Genomic DNA, 25266 nt, shown 5'->3' with positions numbered 1-25266 from the left:
TGTTATGAAAACTTGAAATCTGCCCAAATTAATCGGCCATTCCAATTAATCGGTCGACCACTACTGCAGACCCCTTGACTTTTTCCACATTTTGTTACATTACAGCCTTATTCTAAAACGGACTAAATCATTTTTTCAAATGATCATCAATCTACACACAATGCCCCATAATGACAAAGCAAAAACACTTTTTTAATTGTTGCTAATTTATTAAAAATAAAAAAACTGAAAGGAAGGGTCCATGATGGACACTAGTTACTACATTACTAGGAAATATTACATTTACATAAGTATTCAGACCCTTTACTCAGTACTTTGTTGAAGCACCTTTAGCAGCAATTACAACCTTGAGTCTTCTTGGGTATGACGCTACAAGCTTGGCACACCTGTATTTGGGGAGTTTCTCCCATTCTTCTCTGCAGATCCTCTCAAGCTCTGTCAGGTTGGATGGGGAGCATCGCTGCACAGCTATTTTCAGGTCTCTTCAGAGATATTTGATCATGTTCAAGTCTGGGCTCTGGCTGGGCCACTCAAGGACATTTAGAGACTTGACCTAAAGCCACATGTGCGTTGTCTTGGCTGTGTGCTTAGGGTCGTTGTCCTGTTGGAAGGTGAACCATCACCCCAGTCTGAGATCCTGAGCGTTCTGGAGCAGGTTCTCATCAAGGATCTCTCTGTACTTTGCGCCGTTCATCTTTGCCTCGATCCTGACTAGTCTCCCAGTCCCTGCCGCTAAAACAAATCCCCACAGCATGATTCTGCCATGACCATGCTTCACCGTAGGGATGGTGCCAGGTTTCCTCCAGACGTGACGCTTGGCATTTAGGCCAAAGAGTTCAATCTTGGTTTCATCAGACCAGAGAATCTTGTTTCTCATGAGCTGAGAGTCCTTTAGGTGCCTTTTGGCAAACTCCAAGCGGGCTGTCATGTGCCTTTTACTGAGGAGTGGCTTTCATCTGGCCACTCTACCATAAAGGCCTGATTGGTGGAGTGCTGCAGAGATGGTTGATTTTTATTTATTTATTATTAGGGGACAATGCACATTAATCAACATCAAGGGGTTAGCCAAAAAGCTAATTTACACCCGTAGTCTCAGGGCAGCTAAGAACAATTACACAGCCACTATACACATACTCACTAAAACAATACAAAATACATTACATCCAATAATATATCAGTCTAACAACAACAACACTGTCATCAACTGTCGTCTTACATATGAGGAACCACAGATAACTACAGGTTTGGAAAGATTTTAGCCATGTTTTCAATTTAAATTTAAAAGCAGCTTGTCAAGTCCATGTGCATTGCTTTCCAGTATATTGTAGCTCTAACAGATTTTACTGTGTCGAAAAGGGACAACGCAATCCCCTCTAGTTACTGCCCTGTTATCCTGGATGTGCTTTCCTTGAGCATGATATACCTGCATAGGGGTGGAGGGGCAACACCATGCAGAATCTTAAAGACAAGGCTTGCATCTACATACTGCTTAAACCTATCCAGACTAAATACATTATAATTGTCAATGATATGACAATGGTGGTAACTGTTTGGTTTGTTATCAAAATTCTTAAGTGTTTCTATGTAGAGTGATTCAATTGGTTTCAGAATAGTAGCTCCTGATTGTGACCGGCATCTGAGGCAACATCTCAGATGTGAGAAGATCCTAGCAGGCATATATAGTCATGTCCAATCAATGTAATTTACCACAGGTGGACTCCAATCAAGTTGTAGAAACATCTCAAGGATGATCAATGGAAACAGGAAGCACCTGAGCTCAATTTAGAGTCTCATAGCAATGGGTCTGAATACTGATGTAAAATAAGGTATCCGTTTTTTTTTTATATATATAAATTTGCAAACATTTCTAAAAATCTGTTTTCACTTTGTCATTATTGGGTATTGTGATGTCATTATTGGGTATTGTGATGTCATTATTGGGTATTGTGATGTCATTATTGGGTATTGTGATGTCATTATTGGGTATTGTGATGTCATTATTGGGTATTGTGATGTCATTATTGGGTATTGTGATGTCATTATTGGGTATTGTGTGTATACGGCTGAGGATATAAAAAATAAGTATATTTTAGAATAAGTATGTAACATAACAAAATGGGAAAGTCAAGGGGTCTGAATACTTTCCGAAGGCACTGTACGTGGTGTTTACTGAGGCATTTAGTGTTTAGTGAGGCATTTAGTGTTTAGTGAGGTGTTTAGGGTTTAATGAGGTAATTAGTGTTTAGTGAGGGGTTTAGTGAGGTGTTTAGTGTTAAGTGACGTGTTTAGTGAGCTGTTTAATGTTTAGTGAGCTGTTTAGTGTTTAATGAGGTGTTTAGTGAGCTGTTTAGTGTTTGGCTAGGTGAGTGAGTGAGTGAGTGAGTGGGAGTCAGTGCAAAAAAGTCTCTTGAGAAGCAGGTGTGAAGAGAGTCAGTGAAAATGGTCTGCAAGGTGCAGGTGATTGTCTGTGGTCTATTGGTCTATTGCACAATCGATGTTCTGGGCAGGGCTGCGGTGGACGTAGATGTTGGCTCTGGTTTTCATTCTGACTGCGTTTTTTCTCCCCATAAGATCTTCTTTTCCAGTCTGTTGACACAATCAGGTCCTCAAACTCAGGGAGCGCCAGCGTGGAGAGGTTATAAAAAGTGGGTCCATGGGTCCATCTCCACATCAGACATTGTGTCTTTATTTGCCCCTTCAAATCACCGCCTCTCTTCAATAAACAGCTATTTTAGGTGACTGGGTAAAGCCTGTGAAATTATAGGAGACAATAAGTTATTCTGCCCAATAAACTAACGGTCTTGAACACTGGAATCTCAAAGTTAAAAACACACTAAAATCATTGGAACAAGTCTCAACTTTTCAAAACTCAGTACGTTATTTAAAATGTATTGATAAGTTAGTTTATAAATGTGAACCAATCTCTGGTATGCCATTTTATTTTGTTGTCCCTTCTGTTGCTCTGTTTGTGGCATCTGATGCTTCTCTTTCATTCCAATATATGTTTGCTGCCACATCTGAGAAGATAAAGTCAGTAGTGTATTAGCAAGGAAAGTCAACTGGTGGTTTTAATAAAATCACACAACTTAAACCCTTTACCTGTCTCTGCCAGGCTACTGCTTGTTATGTGTTAGCATGTGAATACCAATCACAGAATAAATATTTATTTTGAGAACTGTGACACACAAAAAATCCTCCGGCTTGCTATTTTCCACTTTCCCTACGCCTCAAGGTTATACATTCCTACCGCCTGGGGGCTAGTGGAGTGTGCCGTTCAAGATGGGATTTGCATCTCTGGCGGTTAGCCACCACTCATAGGACAGCATAAACCCTGAGATCATTTTAGAGAAAATGACAAGGAATTTCTCTAATCTGAAATTCGTCCTTCTACCTTCCAGCTGAACACGATCAGCCGGAGGCTGCATGCTGCTATTGTTTCTATAAATACATTTGTAGTGATTTTTAATTTGATTGGATTAATTTGCCAATTTTAAAAACACAATACAATCACACGTGGACATAATGTATTTACAATCATTGAGGATGACACAAAAAAATATGATACACCTAATCATTTACAGGTTAAGTAGATTGATATATTGATAATGCTCAACAATAGCCTACATTTATGCCATTGATTTAATATACTATATATTTGAGGGCAATGCAAAAATGTCCTTTCTAGAAATAAATACCCCTAAACCACCTCACACACTTGAAGAAAAATGTTGATCTGTTGCCATGTCCGAATACCCATACTAGCAGTACTACATACTTAAACTGCATACGATGTACTCATCGTCTCATACTATTTAGCACGTACCGTTTAGTATGTAGTATGCAGTATGCAGTATGCCACAGCCAAATTCAACAGACGTGCGTTGCATTAACCAGCCTGGTAATAGCTCATTTTAAGTTGTAGGATTGGAGTTATAGGCCTATTCAGGCTGGTTATAGGCAGACTATAATATATGACTTGTACCATAGCCCCTATCCTATTTAAAAGGTCTGAAGACAGAAACAGATCATTTGGGTCCATTTCAACATCTTTAGTAGTGAATCCAAAGTGCTTTAACATATACACATGACATCAAATAGTACACACACCACAACCATTCAAATGTTCAAATCAAAAGGTTATTGCACAGACAAAAAATGTTGACAGTCAGGTGTATGGCAAATTCAGAACCGCTGGACAGAAACAACATAAACTAAACCACTGATCATTGGGAACGAGATTGACTGTTAAGGCTTGATCCATAAATTAAAAATTAAATAGGTAGCCTAGCCTACAAAACTAAAACAATCCACATGTTCAAATCAAAAGGCCTGACATCAATAACGCTGCCACATCGAGTCCCCAGTGCCGACACATTCAGAAAAATTAAAAAAATGGTTTAGTATTTTGTTTAAAAGCTCCCATGAAGGTCAAGACAGTGATAAACAATTTTCAATGAGAAAACAGAAATCCTCTTCGGATAAAAAAAATATAAAAAAATAAGTCCGTTTTCAAAGATGATGCACTACTCATGATCATTATAAGGAGAACAAAAACGACTTACAGTAGCCTACATTTTGAACACCTACATTGAAGCTTTGCTATTAGGCATCTTCCAAGTAAGTAGCCTCATTTTGTTGTTTGGCTTCGTGAAGAGAACTAGGGCCTACTGTATCACTTGCAGCCCACCTCTTTCAATGCATTGTGGGAAAGTATGCATCGAATTCTACTCGATGAAGAGCTGAAACTCGATTTTCAAAAAATTCACATACTCTATTTATTTGGTGTACTGAGAATGTGTCGTGTGATTGCGTTGTTTATAATAATGCCAGAGTTTTGGAGGATATGGGAGTTGTTAGGACCGAGACGAAGTCTAAGTTTATAAATTGCCTGGCTGGGCTGATGAGACAGTGGATTGCACAGTCAGATGGAACAGAGTAAATAGGCATTTCAACGTCATAGATTTAGCCGGTGGTAACCTGTGGAATGGACACCGGCTGAAATGCGGTTTTAACAAATCAGCATCAAGGATTAGAACCACCCGTTGTATAATTCCCGCTATACGTTGATTTCAGTAGCACATCCCCATATCTAATTGGTCAGCTGTTGAAGTTACCTCTAAACGGCTTACTATTTAGGATACAGGTATGGGTATTCGGACATACTGTAACCGGTGCTGTACTGCACCGCTGTAACTCTGCGTTGTGTGTGGTTGATTGAGACTACATACAATAGCCTGCTAATACCTTAGCATTGCCTTTAAATTGTTTAACTTGGGTTAAACGTTTCGGGTAGCCTTCCACAAAGATCCCACGTGTTAGGTGAAATTTGGCCCATTCCTCCTGACAGAGCTGGTGTAACTGAGTCAGGTTTGTAGGCCTCCTTGCTCACACACACTTTTTCAGTTCTGCCCACAAATTCTCTACAGGATTGAGGTCAGGGCTTTGTGATGGCCACTCCAATACCTTGACTTTGTTGTCCTTAAGCCATTTTGCCACTACTTTGGAAGTATGCTTGGGGTCATTGTGCATTTGGAAGAACCATTTGCGACCAAGCTTTAACTTCCTGACTGATGTCTTGAGATGTTGCTTCAATATATCCACATAATTTTCCATCCTCATGATGCCATCTATTTTGTGAAGTGCACCAGTTCCTCCTGCAGCAAAGCACCCCACAACATGGTGCTGCACGGTTGGGATGGTGTTCTTCAGCTTGCAAGCATCCCCATTTTTCCTCCAAACATAACGATGGTTATTATGTCCAAACAGTTATATTTTTGTTTCATCAGACCAGAGGACATTTCTCCAAAAAGTAAGATTTTTGTCCCCATGTGCAGTTGTAAACCGTAGACTGGCTTTTTTACTGTGGATATAGATACTTTTGTACCTATTTCCTCCAGCATCTTCACAAGGCCCTTTGCTGTTGTTCCGGCCCTTTGCCGGTTCTCTAGGAGACAGAACGCATCTCCTTCCTGAGCGGTATGACGGCTGCGTGGTCCCATGGTGTTTTTACTTGCGTACTATTGTTTGTACAAATGAATGTGGTACCTTCAGGTGTTTGGAAATTGCTCCCAAGGATTTACCAGACTTGTGGAGGTCTACAATTTTTCTTTTGATTTTCCCATGATGTCAAGCAAAGAGGCACTGAGTTTGAAGGTAGGCCTTGAAATACATCCACAGGTACACCTCCAATTGACTCAAATGATATCAATTAGCCTATCAGAAGCTTCTAAAGCCATGACATCATTTTCTGGAATTTTCCAAGCTGTTTAAAGGCACAGTCAACTTAGTGTATGTAAACTTCTGACCCACTGGAATTGTGATACAGTGAATTAAAAGTGAAATAATCTGTCTGTAAACAATTGTTGGAAAAATGACCTGTGTCATGCACAAAGTAGATGTCCTAAACGACTTGCCAAAACTATAGTTTGTTAACAAGACATTTGTGGAGTGGTTGAAAAACGAGTTTTAATGACTCCAACCTAAGTGTATGTAAACTTCCAACTTCAACTGTATGTAGCTGAACCCTGGGCCTACCACACACTTACCATTTATTCATATTCTTTACATTTTGTATATTCTGAAATCAGTTTAGTCTACAGGACCAATGCAATAGTGACAGTGGCTTGCGAAAGTATTCACCCCCCTGGCATTTTTCCTATTTTGTTGCCTTACAACCTGGAATTAAAATAGATTTTTTTTTTGGGGGGGGGTTGTATTTTTTGATTTACACAACATGCCTACCACTTTGAAGATGCAAAATATTTTTTACTGACCAGAGTACCTTCTTCCATATGTGAGTCTCCCACATGCCTTTTTTTCTTATTTTTTTCTTTCACTCTTCCGTAAAGCCCAGCTCTCTTGAGTGTACGGCATAAAGTGGTCCTATGGACAGATACTCCAATCTCCGCTTTGCAGCTCCTTCAGGGTTATCTTTGGTCTCTTTGTTGCCTCTCTCATTTAACTCTGTAACTGTTTTAAAGACACCATTGGCCTCATGGTGAAATCTCTGAGCGGTTTCCTTCCTTAACGGCAACTGAGGTAGGAATGATGCCTGTACAGTATCTGTGTATTGACTGGGTGTAATTAATAACTTTATCATGCTCAAAGTGATATTCAATGTCTGCTTACCAATAGTTGCCCTTCTTTGTGAGGCATTTGTGAGGCAATTATCCTCTCTGATCTTTGTGGTTGAATCTGTTCGAAATTCACTGCTCGACTGAGGGACCTTACAGATAATTGTGTGGGGTACAGAGATGAGGAGGTCATTAAAAAAGCATGTTAAACACTATTATTGCACACATAGTGAGTCCATGTAACTTATTATATGACTTGTTAATCACATTTTTACTCCTGAACATATTTAGGAATACCATAACAAAGCAGTTGAATACTTATTGACACAAGACATTTTGGCTTTTCATTTGAATTAATTTGTTAAAATTTCTAAAAACATAATTCCACTTTGACATTATGGGGTATTGTGTGCAGGCCTGTGACACAATCTCACAAACCTTTTTCAAATGGAAATGACGTCCAATGTATATAATAAAGATCTATAAATACATAATACATGTTTTATGTTCTTAGATTCATCTCTTTTATCGCTGTTTTGATTTTTTTCATTGTTTTAAGTTTGTTGCTGTTTTAAATACAGTTCAAATAAAGTTTGAATTTAAGTTTGATTCAATATGGAATCTTTAACTGATGACATCACAAGAGTCGTATGAATATAGACTCTATTAACTTTACAGTCTATCATTCTTATTAAGCCGATTTTAAAATGTATGAACTACTAAGTTCATAGGCCTACTAAATATGATATGAGGGCAATATACAAGGTGGTATTAGCATGGGTAAAGATCCATGACCTTCCAGAGCCGACTAATCAATACTGGTCAAACTGTTTTTATCATGACTAATCAATACTGGTTAAACTGTTTTTATCATGACTAATCAATACTGGTCAAACTGTTTTTATCATGACTAATCAATACTGGTCAAACTGTTTTTATCATGAATCCTCAATACTGAGTTTCTACTTTTTATCATGAAAGATATTCTGACACACTCGGAAACAGGCCATTTCATGCAGTGTGACAGGTGTGTGGCTGAAAGTCAGCAGGTGAAATTATCAGCTGTGGGATTATTTAAGATACTGTTTGAAGAGGTAGGGTTTCAGATGTTTTCAGAACATGGGCAGGGACTCTGCTGTTCTAGCTTCAGGAGGAAGCTGGTTCCACCATTGGGGTGCCAGAACAGAGAAGAGCTTGGACTGGGCTGAGCGGGAGCTGTCCTCCCGTAGGGGTGGGAGGGCCAGGAGACCAGAGATGGCAGACCGGTGTACTCAGGTTGGGGTGTAAGGTTTGAGCATAGCCGGATGGTAGGGAGGGGCAGTTCCTCTTGCTGCTTCATAGGCAAGTGCCATGGTCTTTTAGTGGGTATGAGCTTCGACTGGAAGTCAGTTGAGTGTGCGGAGGAATGAAGTGACAAGGGAGAATTTGGGAAGGTTGAACACAAGGCAGACTGCAGCATTCTGGATCAAATCAAATCAAATGTATTTATATAGCCCTTCTTACATCAGCTGATATCTCAAAGTGCTGTACAGAAACCCAGCCTAAAACCCTAAACAGCAAGCAATGCAGATGTAGAAGCACGTGGCTAGGAAAAACTCCCTAGAAAGGCCAAAACCTAGGAAGAAACCTAGAGAGGAACCAGGCTATGAGGGGTGGCCAGTCCTCTTCTGGCTGTGCCGGGTGGAGATTATAACAGAACATGGCCAAGATGTTCAAATGTTCATAAATGACCAGCATGTTCAAATAATAATAATCACAGTAGTTGTCGAGGGTGCAACAAGTCAGCACCTCAGGAGTAAATGTCATTTGGCTTTTCATAGCGGATCATTAAGGGTATCTCTACCGCTCCTGCTGTAGAGAGTTGAAAACAGCAGGTCTGGGACAGGTAGCACATCCGGTGAACAGGTCAGGGTTCCATAGCCGCAGGCAGAACAGTTGAAACTGGAGCAGCAGCACGGCCAGGAGTCATCATGCCAGGTAGTCCTGATGCATGGTCCTAGGGCTCAGGTCCTCCGAGAGAGAGAAAGAAAGAAAGAGATAATTAGACAGAGCATACTTAAATTCACACAGGACACCGGATAAGACAGGAGAAGTACTCCAGATATAACAAACTGACCCTAGCCCCCCGACACGTAAACTACTGCAGCATAAATACTGGAGGCTGAGACAGGAGGGGTCAGGAGACACTGTAGCCCCATCCGATGATACCCCCGGACAGGGCCAAACAGGAAGGATATAACCCCACCCACTTTGCCAAAGCACAGCCCCCACACCACTAGAGGGATACCTTCAACCACCAACTTACCATCCTGAGACAAGGCCGAGTATAGCCCACAAAGATCTCCGCCACGGCACAAGTTGATAAGTTGCAGGGGTTTGATGGCACAAGTGGGAGCCCAGACGGGAGATGACAAATGCTTGGGTTAGGACCTGTGTGAGGTAGGGTCGTACTCTACAGATGTTGTAGAGCATGAACCTGCAGGAGCGAATCACTGCTTTGATGTTTGCAGATAATGAAATGTTGTTGTCCAGGGTCACGCCAATGTTCTTTGTACTCTGGGAGGGTGACACCGTGGAGTTGTCAACGATGATGGAGAGGTCTTGTAGCGGGCAGGCTTTGCCCGGGAGGAAGAGCAGCTCCGTCTTGTCGAGTTTGAACTTGAGGTGGTGGGCCGATAGTAGTGAGAGTATGTCACCTGTTAGGAGCGGTTTGCTAATTAGGATGCAATCCAAAGGTGTGCAGAGCCTGAGACGCCCAGCCCTGAGAGGGTGGAGAGGAGGAGCTGGTGGTTCATGGGGTTGAAGGCAGCGGATAGATCTAGGAGGATGACAACAGAGGAGAGAGAGTCAGCTTTGGCAGTGCGGAGAGCCACCGTGACACAAAGAGCAGTCTCAGTTGTGACCCGTCTTGGAGCCTGACTGGTTAGTGTAAAGAAGATCATTCTGAGAGATATAGCGAGAGAGCACACTCAAGAAAATTAAGAATATAAAAAATGTATAAAATAAAGGTGTACCGGTCTGTAGTTTTGGATGTCAGAGGGGTTGAGTGTTGGTTTCTTGAGGAGGGGAGCAACTCTAGCCATGGAAGTTAGAGGGGACGCAGACATTGGTCAGGGATGAGGGAAGTGAGGAATGGGAGAAGGTCGCCAGAGATGCTCTGGAGAAGGGAGGAGGTGATGAGTTCGAGCGGCCAGGTTATTTGGCGCCGGATCTCACTTGTCGCAGGATTTCATCTGGAGAGAGGGGTAGAAAGAGGTCAGGGCGTAGGATAGTTCTGTGTGAGTGGGACCAGTGGACTCCATAAGCTGAGTGAATGAGGAGTGGCTGTCGTCAATCTTCTTTTTCAAGTGGTTGATAAAGTCTCCCGCAGAGAACGAGGAGGAAGGGAGAGGGGATGGAGGATTAAGGAGGAGGAGGAGGAGAAGGTGGAAAGAGTTTCCTACAGTTAGAGGAAGAAGCTTCACATTTAGAGTGATAGAAAGTGGCTTTAGCAGCGAAGAGACAGTAGATGGGAGAGAGTAAAAGGATGATAGGTCCTCCAGAAGTCTTCCTCCAGCCCTGTGCTGTAAGTTCTCTATAGATGGTTTCCAGATATTTGCAACATATGTAGTGGAAACAGCAGACATATTCTAAAGATCATAAACATTTTTTTCAGTTTTTTTGGTCAAACTTTTTTATTGCGGCAAATAATGGAAATAGTGTTTTTTCGAATAAATAAATGATGATTGCCCGATACTTCGAAGGTACGTGGGGCACGTGATGTCATCACCTAACCATAAGCTCCGCTCCACATTTAATTTGAAATACTGCTTGCAAAATAAATACAAATATTTTACTATAAAATATTTTTTCTTTGCAGGACAATGATTGTCCTGTCTCAAGAATTCCTGAATTGCTTCGCCTTGCATTTCTGATTGGCTGTATGCATGTTTCACCATCCAATTATTACAGATCTACAGGAGTACAAGTATCACCGTGGCGATACATTGACACATGAGAATTATTAGAATATGGCAAATATTCGTCAATTATTGCATTCTAGCCATGCTGGTTTTCGCGGGCTACATGAAACAGGGACATGAAACAGATAGGTGGGAGGAAATACAGGCTGTCGCCAATTTGTTAATACACAATTTGTCTAAATGGGTTACTTCAACCACCTCATTTTTATCGACACTGTAGGTTTTTGTGAAAACATATTTTATTTTTTAGGTGTGATGTCATTACGTCCAGCTGTTTTTATCGACAGAAGATAGTTCTTTCGAAACACACTCTAGCAGGCAATTAACGCATCTATTTTCAATGCAAACTTTCTAAATGTCAACAAACAAATCACTGGGCAAGTTAATGGAAACATAGCTAATGAGTCACTCAGCCACGGAGCAGGAGGGAAGGGCTGAGCCAGCCGGGAGGAAAGGGGACAGTGTGAGTCATAGGATGCGGAAAGGGAGGATAGTAGGGTCGAAGAGGCAGAATCAGGAGACATGAGGGAGATGGATTTAGCAGAAGGGAGAGATTATAGGATAGAAGAGAGAGTAGTGGGAGAGAGAGTGAAGATTGCGAGGGACCATCTGGGTAGGGCCTGAGTGGCTAGGGTTGGAGGAGAGGGAGACAGAAAAGGAAACAAAGTAGTGATCAGAGACCTGGATTGCAGAAAGATTAGTAGGCAAACAGCCTCGAGTAAAGCTGAGGTCATGTGAATTGCCTGCCTTGTGAAGATAAGGAAATGATATGACATCTTTAGGTTGTGACTTAATTCCAATCTACACACATGGAAAATAATGCACAAAACTTGGACGCACACAACTGGAAAGAAACAGATGGGATTTAAATACAAACCAAAGCTGTGAATTAGCCTATCAGGGCAGTCCTGATAATTATCCAGGTGTGTGGCATTGGGAGAGAGTCAACAGGTCAAATCAACTAGGTTGATCAAGTTCCTCAGCAGTAGTACGCTGCTCTACTTCAGCCTTGTTCACGTTTGGCAGTTTGAAGTGACTCATATATATATTTTGTTGTATATCAGATTAGAATCTGTTATTTTCCCTGCAGTAAGAACAGCAAAAATAAGCACATGGAATCAGATATATCAAGCCAAAAATTCAAACCAACTACAAAGATGGTTTGAAATCAGATACAAATCTGATTCCTGGCCATGCGATCTTGTGTCTAAACAGACAAATCTGTTTTATTTGCCCTCAAGTGGTTTTAAGACTGTTATTTGGCATTGTTGCTTGCTAGCTACTCTGTTGACAGTTCGACAAGAACATGTGGTAGATAACTAGCTTGTTAAAGCTGTATTATGTAACTTTTTGGGCGACCTGACCAAATTCATATGGACATATGAGTTATAGATCTGTCATTCTCATTGAAAGCAAGTCTAGAAACGGTGGATCTGTTCTATGTACACTATTTCTATGCTTCCTGTTCTTAAGTTCAGGGCTTCCAAGTGGCGCAGCAGTCTAAGGTACTGCATCTCAGTGCAAGAGGCGTCACTACAGTCCTTGGTTTGAATCCAGTTTGTATCATATCCGGCCGTGATTGGGAGTCCTATAGGGACAATTGGCCAAGTGTCGTCTGGGTTTGTCTGGTGTAGGCTGTCATTGTAAATAAGAATTTGTTCTTAACTGACTTGCCAAGTTAAATAAAATAAATAAACATTTATTTTTTGCATCTTTTGCTCTTGCTTTTGTACACGAGCTTCAAACAGCTGAAAATACAATTTATTTGGTTATGTAAAATATGTTTCATAGCGGTGTAGATGATGACACTGATTCTCTACACTATACTTGCTTATTTGGTCACATGAACTGAAATTTAGCAACCAGGAAATGCCGGAGGGATTTCTGCATAGTGCACCTTTTAATTGTTTACAAACTAAGTGGTAGAAAACTAAACAGCTAGCTAGCTTTAGCAAGATGACTACTGTGGCTAGCTAAACAGCTAGCCAGCTTTAGCTAGATGAAAACTGTGGCTAGCTAAACAGCTAGCTAGCTTTAGCTCGATGACTACTGTGGCTAGTAGTCAAAAAGGACTTGTTAGGATTTTGAACATTCAAAGCAACTGGGAAATGTCTATGGCAGGAGTTGTTGTCACCTTCGCCTGCTACATAACGTCTGAGTGAAAGGAAGCATAAACACCACCATCAATCAGCCTACACCGCTGCACACGCAAGCGTCATTACTATGACAACTAGCGTAACCATGTCAGCAAATGACTACTGTCTGAACACACAAATCTGATTTGGTCACATGTAACTTGCTGTTTGAGCAGTCAATATTCCGTAACAGATTTGAAAAACTAAACTGATTTGAGCATTAAGGCCTGTAGTGTGAACAAAACTTTTGAGAGCTTTTGTACACCAGAGATAATATGCTAGTGAATTACGCATGCATGGACAGTTAATTAATGACTGTGCTATACTCATTTAATTTGTGTGCGTGTGCGTGTGCGTGTGCGCGTGTGTGTCTGCGCGTGCGTGCGTGCGTGTGTGTTGTACTCATTTAATGTGCTGTCTAGCTAGGGAAATAAGATGCTAGCATTTATAAAAATGAAATAATACCAGCCACAACGAATGATGAACAGCTTCAATCTATTCATCTGTGGCTCCGAGACAACATTCTCAGTTATAAGGTTATCGTAGAGAAGATTGAGAATCCACTCAGCTGCTGTAATACAATGGATTACTTGACCTTGACTATTAGCCTTGGAGGATAGTTGATATGAAGTTCATGTGTTTTAAAGGGAAAACAACAGAAACATATTTACTTGTCTTATTTATTCTTCTATCTCTACGACTAAAGCTGAGTCCCAAATGGCACCCTATTCTTATGGGCTAAAAAGGAGTGCACTATAGAGGGAATAGGAGGTCATTTGGGATGCAAGCCCTAGATCTGTAAAAGTGGAAGCAAATGGTGGAACCACAGCCGTGACACTGCTTATACCTACCGTGTCCAGACCCTTCACATCGGCAAACCTCAAAAGGACACCAGTTCAGATCCTGGATTTTGGTGTGGTCTGACTCTCTGGGCGAAGGGGTAAACATGAATGGGGGAAGGGGTAAACATGAATGGGGGAAGGGGTAAACATGAATGGGGGAAGGGGTAAACATGAATGGGGGAAGGGGTAAACATGAATGGGGGAAGGGGTAAACATGAATGGGGGAAGGGGTAAACATGAATGGGGGAAGGGGTAAACATGAATGGGGGAAGGGGTAAACATGAATGGGGGAAGGGGTAAACATGAATGGGGGAAGGGGTAAACATGAATGGGGGAAGGGGTAAACATGAATGGGGGAAGGGGTAAACATGAATGGGGGAAGTGGTAAACATGAATGGGGGAAGTGGTAAACATGAATGGGGGAAGGGGTAAACATGAATGGGGGAAGGGGTAAACATGAATGGGGGAAGGGGTAAACATGAATGGGGGAAGGGGTAAACATGAATGGGGGAAGTGGTAAACATGAATGGGGGAAGTGGTAAACATGAATGGGGGAAGGGGTAAACATGAATGGGGGAAGGGGTAAACATGAATGGGGGAAGTGGTAAACATGAATGGGGGAAGTGGTAAACATGAATGGGGGAAGTGGTAAACATGAATGGGGGAAGTGGTAAACATGAATGGGGGAAGGGGTAAACATGAATGGGGGAAGGGGTAAACATGAATGGGGGAAGGGGTAAACATGAATGGGGAAGGGGTAAACATGAATGGGGGAAGGGGTAAACATGAATGGGGGAAGGGGTAAACATGAATGGGGGAAGTGGTAAACATGAATGGGGGAAGTGGTAAACATGAATGGGGGAAGGGGTAAACATGAATGGGGGAAGGGGTAAACATGAATGGGGGAAGGGGTAAACATGAATGGGGGAAGGGGTAAACATGAATGGGGGAAGGGGTAAACATGAATGGGGGAAGTGGTAAACATGAATGGGGGAAGGGGTAAACATGAATGGGGGAAGGGGTAAACATGAATGGGGGAAGGGGTAAACATGAATGGGGTGGTCTAAGCTGTGCCACTAGAGATTCTGGGTTTGAGTCCCGGCTCTGTAACCGGGCTGCGACCGGGAGACCATGGGGTGGCACACAATTGGCCCAGCGTCTTCTGTGTTAGGGGAGGGTTTGGCAGGCAGGGATGTCCTTGTCCCATCGCGCACTAGCGACTCCCGTGGCAGGCCGGGCGCAGTGCACGCTGACACTGTCGCCAGGTGTACGGTGTTTTCCTCCGACACATTGGTGCGGCTGACTTCCGGGTTAAGTGGGCATTGTGTCAAGAAGCAGCGCGGCTTGGTTGGGTTGTGTTTCGGAGGACGCACGGCTCTCGACCTTCGCCTCTCCTGAGTCCGTACGGGAGTTTCAGCGATGAGACAAGACTGTAACTAGCAATTGGATACCACGAAATTGTGTAGAAAAAGTGTTTAAAAACATATTAAATAAATAAATAAAATAAACATTAAAGTGTTAAGATCAAGGTTAAGGGTGTGAATTGGGACCGGCTGACAGCAGTGTCACCCAGGTCCTGCAGCATGTCTTTGGGGCCCAGTGTCACTTGAATGTGAGTCTTAGAAAGAGGAGGTGGGAGGAGATGAGAGAGGGAATAAAACTCTTTCATCTTCTGTGTCGCTTGCTGCTAGGCCTCATTATAACACACATCTAATCAGGAGGGTGTAGATCTGCTAGGAATATGTACTAGGAGGGGTGTGTGTGTGTGTGTGTGGTGTGGGGGGGGGGAGGGGGGTATCTACCAGGAATAGGTACAGATTTCTACCACCAGTCTCATCTCATCATGCCTCCTGATGATCTTAATACAGCACAGCAGTAAGCAGAATGACTTCAAGAGATGCATCCATTTGTATGTTTAAAATAACTTTGAAGTGGAAATAAATAATATTCCTTATTATCCACTATAGTTGCTGTACCACAGGTGTAAGTGATGTCTTCCTGTTGTTCTTCAGGTGTAAGTGATGTCTTCCTGTTCTTCCTCAGGTGTAAGTGATGTCTTCCTGTTCTTCCTCAGGTGTAAGTGATGTCTTCCTGTTCTTCCTCAGGTGTAGAGCAAAAATAATGATGAAATAAGAACAATGATGATGCTCACTGTTAGTGCTTCCAAGGGTCAAACTTAATTAATTTGTGACAGGACAGGGTGCTGTACAGTATGTAACCTGACAGGACAGGGTGCTGTACAGTATGTAACCTGACAGGACAGGGTGCTGTACAGTATGTAACCTGACAGGACAGGGTGCTGTACACTATGTAATCTGACAGAACAGGGTGCTGTACACTATGTAACCTGAAGGTAATTTATTTGTGACAGGCCAGGGTGTTTAGGTAGTTTATTTGTAACAGACCAGGGTGTTTAAGTAATTTATTTGTAACAGGCCAGGGTGTTTAGGTCATTTAAAATAAGGAGAGGAGAAGTTACACCCTGAAATTAGGAGAGGAGGAGAAGTTACACCCTGAAATAGGGAGAGGGAGAGAAGTTACACCCTGAAATAAGGAGAGAAGGAGAAGTTACACCCTGAAATAAGGAGAGGGAGAGAAGTTACACCCTGAAATAAGGAGAGGGAAAGAAGTTACACCCTGAAATAAGGAGAGGGAGAAAAGTTACACCCTGAAATAAGGAGAGGAGGAGAAGTTACACCCTGAAATAAGGAGAGAAGGAGAGGTTACACCCTGAATTATGGAGAGAAGGAGAAGTTACACCCTGAAATAAGGAGAGGAGGAGAAGTTACACCCTGAAATAAGGAGAGAAGTTACACCCTGAAATAAGGAGAAAAGGAGAAGTTACACCCTGAAATAAGGAGAGAAGGAGAAGTTACACCCTGAAATAAGGAGAGAAGGAGAAGTTACACTCTGAAATAAGGAGAGAAGGAGAAGTTACACCCTGAAATAAGGAGAGAAGGAGAAGTTACACCCTGAAATAAGGAGAGAAGGAGAAGTTACACCCTGAAATAAGGAGAAAAGGAGAAGTTACACCCTGAAATAAGGAGAGGAGGAGAAGTTACACTCTGAAATAAGGAGAGGAGGAGAAGTTACACCCTGAAATAAGGAGAGAAGGAGAAGTTACACCCTGAAATAAGGAGAGAAGGAGAAGTTACACCCTGAAATAAGGAGAGAAGGAGAAGTTACACCCTGAAATAAGGAGAGGGAGAGAAGTTACACCCTGAAATAAGGAGAGGGAGAGAAGTTACACTCTGAAATAAGGAGAGAAGGAGAAGTTACACCCTGAAATAAGGAGAGGGAGAGAAGTTACACCCTGAAATAAGGAGAGGGAGAGAAGTTACACCCTGAAATAAGGAGAGGAGGAGAAGTTACACCGTGAAATAAGGAGAGAAGGAGAAGTTACACTCTGAAATAAGGAGAGGAGGAGAAGTTACACTCTGAAATAAGGAGAGAAGGTGAAGTTACACCCTGAAATAAGGAGAGAAGGTGAAGTTACACCCTGAAATAAGGAGAGAAGGAGAAGTTACACCCTGAAATAAGGAGAGAAGGAGAAGTTACACCCTGAAATAAGGAGAGAAGGAGAAGTTACACCGTGAAATAAGGAGAGAAGGAGAAGTTACACTCTGAAATAAGGAGAAGGAGGAGAAGTTACACCCTGAAATAAGGAGAGAAGGAGAAGTTACACCCTGAAATAAGGAGAGAAGGAGAAGTTACACCCTGAAATAAGGATAGAAGGAGAAGTTACACTCTGAAATAAGGAGAAGGAGAAGTTACACCCTGAAATAAGGAGAGGGAGAGAAGTTACACTCTGAAATAAGGAGAGAAGGAGAAGTTACACTCTGAAATAAGGAGAGAAGGAGAAGTTACACTCTGAAATAAGGAGAAGGAGAAGTTACACCCTGAAATAAGGAGAGGAGGAAATAACTAGGCCATCAAAAGTCCCGAAGGCTTTGAGCAGCATACAATTTACCATGTTTTAATCAGAGAGAAAGAGAGAGAGAGATGCATGGAGAAGCAGAGATGTCAAGAGAGATGCAGAGAGAGAGCGTGTGTGAGAGAGGAAGTGCATGTTTGAGAGAGATAGAGAGTGAGAGAGCGATGTCAAGAGAGATGCAGAGAGAGTGCGTGTGTGAGAGTGAGAGGGAGATAGAGAGGGATAAAGAGAGACACTTTAAGCTTAATATGAAGTTATTAATGACGAAAATCCTTCATTACCACCGAACAACTATATTGTTCTTTAAATAACGTGGTTGAAATAATACATAGTGATAGGCTATTGATCGATCATAATGACACACAATTTTTACCGATGATCATTATTTAAATCGACAATACTAGTGAGCGTGCATTGAGGGGGCATAGCGAGGAGTACAGATGGGTTAAGAGAAAGAGAGAGAGAGAGAGAGAGAGAGAGAGAGAGAGAGAGAGAGAGAGAGAGAGAGAGAGAGAGAGAGAGAGAGAGAGAGAGAGAGAGAGAGAGAGAGAGAGAGAGAGAGAAAGAAAGAGAGAGAGAGAGAGAGGAAGAAAGAGAGAGAGAGAGTAAGAAAGAGAGAGAGAGAGAGAGAGAGAAAGAGAGAGAGAGAGAGTGAGAGAAAGAGAGAGAGAGTGAGAGAAAGAGAGAGAGAGAGAGAAGCGCGTTACCTACATATTTTCCTCTGATTCTTTTTCTCCATCATCTGTAACGGGGATATATTAAGAGGGGAAAATGCTCTTTCTTCAAGCCATCTTAAGAAGAAGAATACATAAAGGTAGTAGTATTTTCCAAGTATATTTGAGCATGAGACGATCACATAATTGCATAGTAACTTCAAACTCACATGTCACCGTGCCATATCGCCTCGGTAGTTATCTTTCTTTCGGGCAATTTGACAGGTCTATTACTTAAAATGGACTTATTTTATCGTGATCATTTTGGCTGCTATACACATCCAAATTAAAATAGTCGCAAACCCTTAAATGCTCAGGGAACAGAGACCCACCTCTTTGGAGAGGTGATACGAATACTGTCAGCATGCTTCCACCTAACAACAGGAAAACCATCGTTCATGTGATTTTCTAATAAGTGGTTTTGACTCTCATTATGGTTACCCAGCTGCAGATAATGACCTAAAACATGTTTCCCAACTCCGGTCCTCCAGTACCCCCAACAGCACACATTTATGCTGTAGCCACAGACGAACGCACTTGATTCAACTTAACGAGAGCTTGATTATTTGTTAACAAGTTGAATCATGTGTGCTTGTCGAGGGCTACGCTAAATAATGTGCACTGTTGGGGGTACTGGAGGACTGGAGTTGGGAACCACTGTTGGGAGGACTGGAGTTGGGTACCACTGTTGGGGGTACTGGAGGACTGGAGTTGGGAACCACTGTTGGGGTACTGGAGGACTGGAGTTGGGAACCACTGTTGGGGGTACTGGAGGACTGGAGTTGGGAAACACTGTTGGGGGTACTGGAGGACTGGAGTTGGGAACCACTTTTGGGGTACTGGAGGACTGGAGTTGGGAACCACTGTTGGGAGGACTGGAGTTGGGAACCACTGTTGGGAGGACTGGAGGACTGGAGTTGGGAACCACTGTTGGGGTACTGGAGGACTGGAGTTGGGAACCACTGTTGGGGGTACTGGAGGACTGGAGTTGGGAACCACTTTTGGGGTACTGGAGGACTGGAGTTGGGAACCACTGTTGGGAGGACTGGAGTTGGGAACCACTGTTGGGAGGACTGGAGGACTGGAGTTGGGAACCACTGTTGGGGTACTGGAGGACTGGAGTTGGGAACCACTGTTGGGGGTACTGGAGGACTGGAGTTGGGAACCACTGTTGGGAGGAATGGAGTTGGGAACCACTGTTGGGAGGACTGGAGGACTGGAGTTGGGAACCAGTGTTGGGGGTACTGGAGGTCTGGAGTTGGGAACCACTGTTGGGGGTACTGGAGGACTGGAGTTGGGAACCACTGTTGGGGTACTGGAGGACTGGAGTTGGAAAACACTGTTGGGGGTACTGGAGTTGGGAACCACTGTTGGGGTACTGGAAGACTGGAGTTGGGAACCACTGTTGGGGGTACTGGAGGACTGGAGTTGGGAACCACTGTTGGGGGTACTGGAGGACTGGAGTTGGGAACCACTGTTGGGGTACTGGAGGACTGGAGTTGGGAACCACTGTTGGGGGTACTGGAGGACTGGAGTTGGGAACCACTGTTGGGGTACTGGAGGACTGGAGTTGGGAACCACTGTTGGGAGGACTGGAGGACTGGAGTTGGGAACCACTGTTGGGGGTACTGGAGGACTGGAGTTGGGAACCACTGTTGGGGTACTGGAGGACTGGAGTTGGGAACCACTGTTGGGAGGACTGGAGTTGGGAACCACTGTTGGGGTACTGGAGGACTGGAGTTGGGAACCACTGTTGGGGGTACTGGAGGACTGGAGTTGGGAACCACTGTTGGGGTACTGGAGGACTGGAGTTGGGAACCACTGTTGGGAGGAATGGAGGACTGGAGTTGGGAACCACTGTTGGGGGTACTGGAGGACTGGAGTTGGGAACCACTGTTGGGGTACTGGAGGACTGGAGTTGGGAACCACTGTTGGGGTACTGGAGGACTGGAGTTGGGAACCACTGTTGGGGTACTGGAGGACTGGAGTTGGGAACCACTGTTGGGAGGACTGGAGTTGGGAACCACTGTTGGGGGTACTGGAGGACTGGAGTTGGGAACCACTGTTGGGGTACTGGAGGACTGGAGTTGGGAACCACTGTTGGGAGGAATGGAGTTGGGAACCACTGTTGGGAGGACTGGAGGACTGGAGTTGGGAACCACTGTTGGGGTACTGGAGGACTGGAGTTGGGAACCACTGTTGGGGGTACTGGAGGACTGGAGTTGGGAACCACTGTTGGGGGTACTGGAGGACTGGAGTTGGGAACCACTGTTGGGGTACTGGAGGACTGGAGTTGGGAACCACTGTTGGGAGGAATGGAGTTGGGAACCACTGTTGGGAGGACTGGAGGACTGGAGTTGGGAACCAGTGTTGGGGGTACTGGAGGTCTGGAGTTGGGAAAGACTGTTGGGGGTACTGGAGGACTGAAGTTGGGAACCACTGTTGGGGGTACTGGAAGACTGGAGTTGGGAACCACTGTTGGGGGTACTGGAGGACTGGAGTTGGAAACCACTGTTGGGGTACTGGAGGACTGGAGTTGGGAAACACTGTTGGGGTACTGGAGGACTGGAGTTGGAAACCACTGTTGGGGGGACTGGAGGACTGGAGTTGGGAAACACTGTTGGGGGGACTGGAGGACTGGAGTTGGGAAACACTGTTGGGGGGACTGGAGGACTGGAGTTGGGAACCAGTGTTGGGGTACTGGAGGACTGGAGTTGGGAACCAGTGTTGGGGTACTGGAGGACTGGAGTTGGGAACCACTGTTGGGGTACTGGAGGACTGGAGTTGGGAACCACTGTTGGGGGTACTGGAGTTGGGAACCACTGTTGGGGTACTGGAGGACTGGAGTTGGGAAACACTGTTGGGGGTACTGGAGGACTGGAGTTGGGAACCACTGTTGGGGGACTGGAGGACTGAAGTTGGGAAACACTGTTGGGGGTACTGGAGGACTGGAGTTGGGAACCACTGTTGGGGTACTGGAGGACTGGAGTTGGGAACCACTGTTGGGGTACTGGATGACTGAAGTTGGGAAACACTGTTGGGGTACTGGAGGACTGGAGTTGGGAACCACTGTTGGGGTACTGGAGGACTGGAGTTGGGAACCACTGTTGGGGTACTGGAGGACTGGAGTTGGGAACCACTGTTGGGGTACTGGAGGACTGGAGTTGGGAACCACTGTTGGGGGTACTGGAGGACTGGAGTTGGGAAACACTGTTGGGGTACTGGAGGACTGGAGTTGGGAACCACTGTTGGGGTACTGGAGGACTGGAGTTGGGAAACACTATTGGGGGTACTGGAGGACTGGAGTTGGGAACCACTGTTGGGGTACTGGAGGACTGGAGTTGGGAAACACTGTTGGGGGTACTGGAGGACTGGAGTTGGGAACCACTGTTGAGGGTACTGGAGGACTGGAGTTGGGAAACACTGTTGGGGTACTGGATGACTGGAGTTGGGAAACTGTTGGGAGGACTGGAGTTGGGAACCACTGACCTATAGGAGGAATGTTGATGGGGTATACAGTATCACATTCAGTCATCAGAATAAAGAAAAATCGGATCATGTTTAAGGGGATTGTGGCCATTCTGTACCCTAATCAACATGTCAAATGTAGTACTGCGTTGACATATTAAGTTTCATTACAATACAACACACTAGTTCACAAGCGTCCAAATAAATTAATCAATGATTCAGTTAACTGAATATACTTTGTTTGCTTTAATATTTAATATAATAATATCGATAATATTTGCTTAAACATTGTGGATTTTTCTCTATTTCCTTCCTGGTTTCGTGTGTAATTTATTTATGAATACAGTGGAACTGATAGAGGCTTTGAAGTTGTGCTCTGCCTTCCCTGAGATTTAGTTAAATATACGGGTGCAATCTGCCACCTGTTGGTAGGTTACGATCCAGCAGGCACTGGAACTAGTTTTATTAGACTGGGTTTATACATGTATATAAATAAATTAAATGATTGAGTTGAACTGGAATATTTTAAGTTTAGGATATTAACTTCTGTGTTCATTAATTTTGCTTGAAATGAATTTCTGAACTATTCAGAATTTCTGAATCAGCAGGCATTGGTTTGGTCACGCAAATATCTTCAAGTCTTACTTTGTGTCACAACTGGCACCCTATTCCCTATATAGTGCACTACTTTTGACCAGAGCCCTATGGGTCCTGTTAAAAAGTAGTGCACTATGTAGGGAGAAAGGGTGTTATTAGGGATGATATGTTAGAATGCATAATGAGACACAGTAATGAGGACAGACATGATTCAAATTGATTCCTCTGTTGGTTGATTTAATCAAATCAAATCAAATTTAATTGGTCACATGTGGGAGCGGTGTAGCTCCTGGGAAAAGACAGGGACCAATGGGAGCAGTGTAGCTCCTGGGAAAAAACAGGGACCAGTGGGATCAGTGTAGCTCCTGGGAAAAGACAGGGACCAGTGGGAGCAGTGTAGCTCCTGGGAAAAGACAGGGACCAATGGGAGCAGTGTAGCTCCTGGGAAAAGACAGGGACCAATGGGAGCAGTGTAGCTCCTGGGAAAAGACAGGGACCAATGGGAGCAGTGTAGCTCCTGGGAAAAGACAGGGACCAATGGGAGCAGTGTAGCTCCTGGGAAAAGACAGGGACCAATGGGAGCAGTGTAGCTCCTGGGAAAAGACAGGGACCAATGGGAGCGGTGTAGCTCCTGGGAAAAGACAGTGACCCAGTAGGGGCGGTGTAGCTCCTGGGAAAAGACAGGGACCAGTGGGAGCGGTGTAGCTCCTGGGAAAAGACAGTGACCCAGTAGGGGCGGTGTAGCTCCTGGGAAAAGACAGGGACCAGTGGGATCAGTGTAGCTCCTGGGAAAAGACAGGAACCCAGTGGGATCAGTGTAGCTCCTGGGAAAAGACAGGAACCCAGTGGGATCAGTGTAGCTCCTGGGAAAAGACAGGGACCAGTGGGATCAGTGTAGCTCCTGGGAAAAGACAGGGACCCAGTAGGATCAGTGTAGCTCCTGGGAAAAGACAGGGACCAATGGGATCAGTGTAGCTCCTGGGAAAAGACAGGAACCCAGTGGGATCAGTGTAGCTCCTGGGAAAAGACAGGGACCAGTGGGATCAGTGTAGCTCCTGGGAAAAGACGGACCAGTGGGAGCGGTGTAGCTTCTGGGAAAAGACAGGGACCCAGTGGGAGCGGTGTAGCTCCTGGGAAAAGACAGTGACTCAGTGGGAGCGGTGTAGCTCCTGGGAAAAGACAGGGACCAATGGGATCAGTGTAGCTCCTGGGAAAAGACAGGAACCCAGTGGGATCAGTGTAGCTCCTGGGAAAAGACAGGGACCAGTGGGATCAGTGTAGCTCCTGGGAAAAGACGGACCAGTGGGAGCGGTGTAGCTCCTGGGAAAAGACAGGGACCCAGTGGGAGCGGTGTAGCTCCTGGGAAAAGACAGTGACTCAGTGGGAGCGGTGTAGCTCCTGGGAAAAGACAGGGACCAGTGGGATCAGTGTAGCTCCTGGGAAAAGACGGCCCAGTGGGATCAGTGTAGCTCCTGGGAAAAGACAGGGACCAATGGGATCAGTGTAGCTCCTGGGAAAAGACAGGAACCCAGTGGGATCAGTGTAGCTCCTGGGAAAAGACAGGGACCAGTGGGATCAGTGTAGCTCCTGGGAAAAGACGGACCAGTGGGAGCGGTGTAGCTCCTGGGAAAAGACAGGGACCCAGTGGGATCAGTGTAGCTCCTGGGAAAAGACAGTGACTCAGTGGGAGCGGTGTAGCTCCTGGGAAAAGACAGGGACCAGTGGGATCAGTGTAGCTCCTGGGAAAAGACGGCCCAGTGGGATCAGTGTAGCTCCTGGGAAAAGACAGGGACCAGTGGGATCAGTGTAGCTCCTGGGAAAAGACAGGGACCAGTGGGACAGTGTAGCTCCTGGGAAAAGACAGGGACCAGTGGGATCAGTGTAGCTCCTGGGAAAAGACAGGGACCAATGGGATCAGTGTAGCTCCTGGGAAAAGACAGGGACCAGTGGGATCAGTGTAGCTCCTGGGAAAAGACAGTGACCCAGTAGGGGCGGTGTAGCTCCTGGGAAAAGACAGGGACCAGTGGGATCAGTGTAGCTCCTGGGAAAAGACGGACCAGTGGGATCAGTGTAGCTCCTGGGAAAAGACAGGGACCAGTGGGAGCAGTGTAGCTCCTGGGAAAAGACAGGGACCAGTGGGATCAGTGTAGCTCCTGGGGAAAGACAGGATCCCAGTGGGATCAGTGTAGCTCCTGGGAAAAGACAGGGACCAATGGGAGCAGTGTAGCTCCTGGGAAAAGACAGGGACCAGTGGGATCAGTGTAGCTCCTGGGAAAAGACGGACCAGTGGGATCAGTGTAGCTCCTGGGAAAAGACAGGGACCAGTGGGATCAGTGTAGCTCCTGGGAAAAGACAGGGACCAGTGGGATCAGTGTAGCTCCTGGGAAAAGACAGTGACCCAGTAGGGGCGGTGTAGCTCCTGGGAAAAGACAGTGACCCAGTGGGAGCGGTGTAGCTCCTGGGAAAAGACAGTGACCCAGTGGGAGCGGTGTATATCAGACCGTATACCACGGGTATGACAAAACATTTAGTTTGACTGCTC

The 25266-nt window shown here is 44.7% G+C and overlaps 1 protein-coding gene across 5 annotated transcripts in view; it reads left to right on the top strand.

The window, feature by feature from the left end:
• The window catches only part of LOC139536351 (glutamate receptor-interacting protein 2-like), a 351360-nt gene that overhangs the window by 84613 nt on the left and 241481 nt on the right, over nt 1-25266 (top strand). For 2 of the 5 annotated variants that reach the window (XM_071336821.1, XM_071336819.1), the window contains exon 1: nt 18510-18760. The exons of the other annotated variants lie outside the window; for them this stretch is intronic. In XM_071336821.1, the coding sequence (XP_071192922.1) occupies nt 18718-18760 (43 nt within the window). In that variant the 5' untranslated portion in view covers nt 18510-18717. Of the gene's footprint in view, nt 1-18509; nt 18761-25266 lie in introns of those variants that run through there. 5 annotated transcript variants of the gene reach the window in all.

Source organism: Salvelinus alpinus, chromosome 12 (genome assembly GCF_045679555.1).
Source record: "Salvelinus alpinus chromosome 12, SLU_Salpinus.1, whole genome shotgun sequence".
NCBI classification, from domain to species: Eukaryota; Metazoa; Chordata; class Actinopteri; order Salmoniformes; family Salmonidae; genus Salvelinus; species Salvelinus alpinus.
This window is presented reverse-complemented; position numbering and strand designations above follow the sequence as displayed.